Source organism: Genypterus blacodes, unplaced genomic scaffold, assembly GCF_046128005.1.
Source record: "Genypterus blacodes isolate CSIRO-AG114 ecotype Tasmania unplaced genomic scaffold, CSIRO-AGI_Gbla_v1 ptg000058l_1, whole genome shotgun sequence".
Classification (NCBI taxonomy): Eukaryota; Metazoa; Chordata; class Actinopteri; order Ophidiiformes; family Ophidiidae; genus Genypterus; species Genypterus blacodes.
The window spans coordinates 405,260-412,500 of NW_027466870.1; the positions used below are offsets into that span (position 1 = coordinate 405,260).

A 7,241-nucleotide genomic window follows, 5' to 3' on the forward strand; every position below is an offset into this window, starting at 1 on the left:
GTGTAATATGGGTGCAGAGAACCCCTGCTGTGTCAGAGGTAACGGCTGGAGGGTGTTAGCGGTTACCAGATATATGTAAGCACAAAGTGTTAGGAGAGGCATACATATTCATAAGCTCCCCGTTCCAGCTGCTAAAAGTTCTGCATGCGCTCGCCGCTTATCTGCCAGCGTTCATGAATATAGGTCAAATGAGGGAGATGGAGGAACTTGACTCACCGCAGCTGAGGGTTTGAAGCAGTAAGAGGACCGGCAGGCCCCGCAGTCCACACGCAGGCGATACGCCCCGCATCCTGCTGCACCTGGAGACACAGATGGAGAGATAAATACACACCGGAAATTAAAATCAGCATATTGCCCTTGTGAGATGAGCGCTGTATGACTGGGGTGAGTCACCGGTCCTCTTCTTTGAGGAGTTTGTTTTTATTGTTTCCCCCACACTGATTATGTTTCTGTGCTGGACCAAACACGGCTCCCCTTTGTTGTAATTTATCTTTTCATAATGTGCAAGGTTATGAGATCTCATCGAGACTGTTACTTTAAGAGCAAAGACTCTCTCAAGTGAAGTAAAGAAAGGAAAAAGTCACACGTCATTTCACTTTACAGTCACGTTCCAGACAAGTAATTCTCCATTTTTTTACGATGAAGCATTTGCCCTTCATTAAATATCAGGATGTCTTTGATTGATTCGTTTACTCCTTTTCAGGGTCATCGCGTGCTTAAACACCTTTTCCCTGCATGCACTTGGGAGAAGAGATCGAGCTTGACATCTCTGTCCAAACCCGGTGGGACACGGCTGCTCAAGTCACGTCTGGACGGATTAGGACAAAACGTCTAAGATAGTCTTCAGGGTCAGGCCGGGTTTACTGTGGTTGAGTCGGCACAGATGCTCACTTTACACCCACGGTTTCCTGAAGCCACCTGACTTACACGGACCTAAAATACATTCTAGGTTACGGTGCTAAAAAACGACAACACCACTCACAACATACATACAAACTACATATTTGGTAATCAAAGTACTGCCATCATAGTTTTGAATAGTTCAACCACCAACACACCAGACTAAATATGTCAAATTTTCCACTTTGTAGCGTCATGTTTTTTCTAATATCATCCCGTTGACATTGTACATGAAAGATCTGAATGTCAATATGTGTTGTGAGATGACATCAGCGCCGCCATTAGAAGACAGCACTGTGCCGCTGACAGATACTGACACATTTCAACATTAAAAAGCTGCCAGATAACAAGGCACTGGAGGCAAATATGACATGATGGACACCTGGTTCCCTTGTTACACACACACACACACACACACACACACACACACACACACACACACACACACACACACACACACACACACACACACACACACACACACACACACACACACACACACACACACACACACACACGATACACTGATGAATCCGCAGAGCAGAAACACATCAAAGCAGCGTAGATTCTGTCACATTAAAAGTATGTTTTTGAAAGGCGTCCGTGACATGAAGCATGTCTGAAAGAGTTTATTGGGACTTTTTTGTGTGTGAAGTAACTGGGGTGTGAATTCAAAAATCGCTCATAAAAAAACTGGTATGGGTTTCAAAGTGGCTGTCCTTGATGTGCAACATAAAACTATGTTATGAAGTGACTCTATCGCTGTACATCTGGGAGCTTTGGGAAACGCCTCTACTGTAATAAAACCCTTCACTTTTATCTACTGTATGTGTGCGTGTGTGTGTGAGCGTGCAAGACGAGCAACCGGGCCACCAAACAAAGAGAAGTCATTCCTTATGTGGATGTATATGTATGAGAACTCCTGCATTCATTTGGGTACCTTTCACTAACAATGTGTGGGTGTGTGTGTGTGTGTGTGTCAGAATGAGGTAGGTCAGCACCTGCCATGGGGCCTGTGTGAAACCTGTGTGTGTAAATAATGAATATGGCATCTCCAGAGACACAGTGAGCAGGGCCGGGGGGCCGGAGGGCTGGAGGGGAGCTGTGTGTGTGTGTGTGTGTGTGTGTGTGTGTGTGTGTGTGTGTGTGTGTGTGTGTGTGTATCGGTGGCTGGTAGGGGAGATGAAGGACACAGATAGCCAGTGTCAGTTACAGCGGCGCTGATATCTCTGGCTCAGTCTCAAAGGTACAGCCAAGGACAACAACACTAACCTCATACCAAATACCCCCTGCTGAGCCCAAGTCCATCTGAAATGGACTGAAATGAATGGAAACCCACGGCTGACTGGAACACAGACACACACATTTTCAACACAGCCATTTTAGCCTATTTTCGAGACAGATTTGTAAAAACTCTGAAGATGTGTTTCAGTTAATAAAAGTAAATAATACGAAAAGGACATTTAACTGCACTGCGAGCTCCCTTTAAAAAGCTTCCCAAGATGACTGCACCAAGCAGCACATAACACAGAGACAAAGTAATGACTCACCCAACGTTTGAAGACAAGCATTTCACGTCTAAAGAGGTTTTCCCAAGAAATGAAGACCAAAACAGCGGAGAATAGAGAAACGTGAAGCTAAGCTACGCTACGCTAAAGCTACTCCATGACTTGTGTTTGTGTATGTGAGGAGTTGTTACTCGTAACTTTATACGCTGATACTATGTGAGGAATATGTGTCAGTAAGTTTGTCTTTTGCTAGATATTTGCCCAAATGTTACTGCAGTGCAACTCAAAACATAAAAATATCCTAATTGTGAGAGATTACAGCCACCTGGACGGCATCAACTGTTGATTACCTGTTTGGACGGTACCAAGTAAGGCGAGGGGGGCGGTAGAGGGAGGGTATTTAATTTAAAGCTTTTGTTTGCTAATATATTATGAAGTGACAGTAGCCCCCAAGTCAGTTTATCTTTGTATTGTATACATGTGTGTGTGTAAATATTGTAAGGAAACATTTGTCAATGTATTTGAGTGTTTTGTCTTGATGACAATGACAAAAAATTTTCATAGCCCTGATTTATTCAACCTTCTACATCCTTGTGTACATATGTCACATTCACATTCTTTAAGCATATCCTATAACTCTATATATTGTGTGTTTTGTCCACATAAACCATGTACACATACATCTATTCACAGTGAACATATTATCTGACCTAAAAACAGCGATATAACACCATGATCGAAAGGTTACTAAACTCTAGCCCAGTATAATGACAGCAGGTCAGAGTTTACACCTTATAAATTACACAAAGCTAGTTCACCATTCAATAACAATTCTTATTCAAGGCTAAAGCACAAAAACACACACCATGGGCGGAGGGACGATGAGTAGGTTTTTATTCTTTTTATATTTGCACTATAATTTTCTCTTTGTATTGACAGCTGTGTGTGCTGCTAATGTGCAGGCCGCTATTGTGTGTGTGTGCTATTGTTACTGCATCTCCTAATGGTTGTGTGGAAAATGGAGGATATTTCAAACATCGCTGCCATCAATCAACAACCGAGTTGTCGTCTGAGAGGAGATATGACAGCCATTACACCATTACAGCTGATATTAACACACTCTCGCTGTGGAACAAACACTCACACACACTAATGCACAAGAACCGTGCAGTATCTCCATTTTGAAGACACTGAAATATATATTATCGTACCCATAGTGCAATGGGGTGATAAGTACGCTCCCTCCTGTGGTTGCGATGAATGATAACAACCAATACGAGAGGCTGGAAGGAATACATCAGCACAAGCAGTGTTGGCTATCAACATTTTCTGCATATAGTTTATGAAATGTCAGCAGCTACAGCAGCTGCTCCTGTGCCTCATTTCTCTCTTTTATCTGCTCTGGCCTTCATATTTCTCTCACTCACACACTTACTCTGCTATCGATTGGTCCCACTCTTCTTTTTAACCTCCTCTTACATTTCACATTTATGCATTTCTCTATTGAAGGATGGAGCTGTAGTTAATTCTCAAGCCGTGACCTCTGTGTTGCCAGTTCTGTGCCCTCCCCTCCTTTCTCATTGCAGTGAAAGGCTCAGACTGTAAATGTATTTCTGCATTGGAATCGTGATTCTTTTGACAATGTGTATGTGTGTTTGTGTGTGTGTGTGTGTGCTCAACTAGGACATAACATACCAAGGGCCAGATTGCCTGTTGCGTTGGTTTGGACAGCGATCTGCTCAAAGAAACGTGTGTTATGTCTTAAACAGGCTCATTGGCCTGGAAGCGCAGTTTGTATGTCAGCTACCACCTTCACTCCCTTTATGCATACATATGTGAGGGAACATTGAACTCATGGATCATTGTGTAGAGACTACCTATGTAAATATGTTCAACAATTTAAACTTGACAGCGCGTGTCACTGGTTGATCTAAGATGCTGGAAACGCCCCCTTCATAAGTAAGATGTAACATTCGCTAGACAAGCAGTGTATCAATGTAACAGCTGTTCATGAACAACACACCTGGAAGATTCTGACAGCTGAATTAATTGTGTGTTATGATCTCCACACAGCAAACAGACTGTGTGTATTTCAGAGTAGAAGCGTATGAGATTGATCACCATGATTAAATATTCTGCCAATTCGGATTCTCTGAATGTGTATGAAAGCATTTGATGAGATTGGATCAGAGATTCTATTTAGCTGTGTCCAAATGATGTAATGCTAGAGAGGAACTTAAAACGCCATTCGAGAATTGGTCCACAGCCACTTAGATAAACTGTAATCCTCCTTGTGGGTGTGTGTCTGTGTGCCTGTTTCTTCATCTCTCTCTCTCTCTCTCTCTCTGTGTAATATCAGGCTGAAAGCTAGATCTTCACTTGGCAGGTGAAGGCACTGTTCTCCCACTCCTACCTGTCAGAGATACTGTAGATGTGATAGAAAGACAGACATATCTAGAGACAGCAGGACAGCTACAGACAGACAGGCAGACAAAGAAAAAAGAAGACAAATATATATTGAGAGCAGAGCCAAGCTGTCATATTGTGTTTTCTACCCATCAAAGACCTTTAAAGGGCCGCTTCCATCAAGCAAAAGCCCACCTAGAAGGCTAACGTGTGCCATCGTCTTCTTCGCTGCACCAACAGCGTCTATATTTGGAAACGTTGTTGAAGTTTCTGTCAAACAACACAAATGTCTCCTTATGGATTCTGTGTGTTCTTCTTCTATTTCCTCCCGGCATTTCTTCCTCTCTCCAATCGTCCCCCCATACTCCCTCCCCTCTTCATGCAGTGCATTATGAAGAAGGCTCATTAATCACTCAGGCTGTCGGACTGTCACTCCATCACCACACACACTGCTGTTGTTCCTGCGGCACACTTGGATACACGCCCATATGCACACACACAGACACACACAGACACACACACAATACAGTGGAGCTATTTCCACAGGGTGAAATCGTCCCATCAGTATAAGTCCCTTAGAGTGAAAAATGACTCTACCCTTCAGGTGACAAAAGGGTGTTTTCCTTCCAGCGCCATATTACTGAGATTTTTTTGCAACAACCTGTCATTCTGTGTCACACACACACACACACACACATACACACACACACACACACACACACACACACGCTTTGAAAGGATCAGAAATTGTGGTTTCTTTCATTGCCTGGTAGTTTTAAAAGCAGCCGGGTGTGTTCAGTGGCTGGGTGGGGTGACGATGTGCCATGGGGCAAGGCAGCTGTCAGAGATTTAAGAATAACACCTGAGTGTGTGCGACTACCGTGTGATTACTCACACACAGTTTTCAATAAGACAAAAAAATAAGCATGTAGGGGTTTATGAGTGATTGATGAGAACGCAACCTGGTGGATGTGTGTCAGTGTGTGTGTGTGTGAAAATAGCTGCTCTTAAGCCAAAATTGTAAGGAAATTACAGAGGACGTGACCCGGACCTGGATGGAGGGACAGCATGCTTCTCCAAAAAGGACAGAAAGTGGAACACAAAGTGCAGCATACCACTTGGATGAGTCACCACCAATCCAGCAAACTGAGCGATTTAGCCACCAGAGAGAGAGAGAGAGAGAGAGAGAGAGAGGAGAGAGAGAGAGAGAGAGAGAGATGAGAATAGTTGGATGAGAAAGAAGTGCTGAGAGAAAGAGAGGAAGAAACAGCTGGTGAGATGTGGAGTGAAGGTGAAGATGGGGAAGAGCAGGGACCTAATAGAAAGAGAGGGGGGGAGAGAGAGAGAGATAGAGAGAGAGACAGACAAAATGGGAGACGGGAGAAACATGGAGGCTTATTTCAGCTCTGCTCAAAATGCCAAGCCTGAGCGGATGAGAGAGAAGTTTGAATCTTAAGCAGCCATAAATTTCCCCTGATGCTTTGCTGGGACCGCTACTGTGTGTGTGTGTGTGTGTGTGTGTGTGTGTGTATTAATGTGTGCATGTTTCAGAAAGGGAATGGAAGGGAAGGTTAGGTTGACCAGTGTGAGAGAACATGGCAGGACTCCCGAATAACACAAACCGCCATCAGCATCGGAGCTCACCATATGGGTTTAGACACGTAGAGCATTCCAGAGACAGTCAGACATCTCCCATCTTTGGCTGAACACACACACAGACACACACACAGACAGACACACAATGGAACATACCACTGCAATTGTAACCGTGCATTTAGTGCGAATGAAGTGTGAATGACACGGACAGATGCTTGTGTGAGCACTGGAATGCAAACACACACAGATGCTACAAACTCATTATTGTGTCTGTCAGCTTAACATGTTATACACCAGTGAGGAGCTACTCATGCTCACACAGAAGAGCGCAATTAATCACTAGTTGGGTAAAGAGGGATGAGAAGACAAGAGGATGAAGAAGAAGAGGAAGAAGATGAAGAAGAAGGAATAAAGCAAGGACGATGCTGTGCTGGTCTCAGTGTTATCACCATGGCGCTGAAAAAAAAGGCCCCCTTGTCAATTACGGGGGAAATAATGTGTTTCACTGTGCACACACCCACACAGACTAACACACACACACACACACACACACACAGAACATTGTGCCTTTTTAATTAAGTGCTGCGTTTGTGTACTTAGAGATGCTTTTGTGTCATGAGGCTTCTGTTTTCAATAAACATGGAGGTCAGAGAGGGAATGGAGAGAGAGCAGCGACGAAATCTCCCGCCCATACTGGGAGATGGAATAAGACTCAGGCCTGCCCACAACCATATAGAAACCTATTACTTAAAGCTGAAAGGCACACACAGCCGCCCGCCAACACAGGCCGGCGCCCTGTTAAGGACGAGGCCGGGAGAGGAACAGCCCCCA

General features: G+C 44.1%; 1 protein-coding gene across 1 annotated transcript in view; it reads right to left on the reverse strand.

The window, feature by feature from the left end:
• The window catches only part of ncanb (neurocan b), a 73,378-nt gene extending 73,089 nt beyond the window's left edge, over nucleotides 1–289 (reverse strand). The window contains exon 1 of the mRNA XM_076153280.1: nucleotides 217–289. Within this exon, the coding sequence (XP_076009395.1) occupies nucleotides 217–289 (73 nt within the window). The remainder of the gene's footprint in view (nucleotides 1–216) is intronic.
• Between the last annotated feature and the right edge of the window lie 6,952 nt (nucleotides 290–7,241).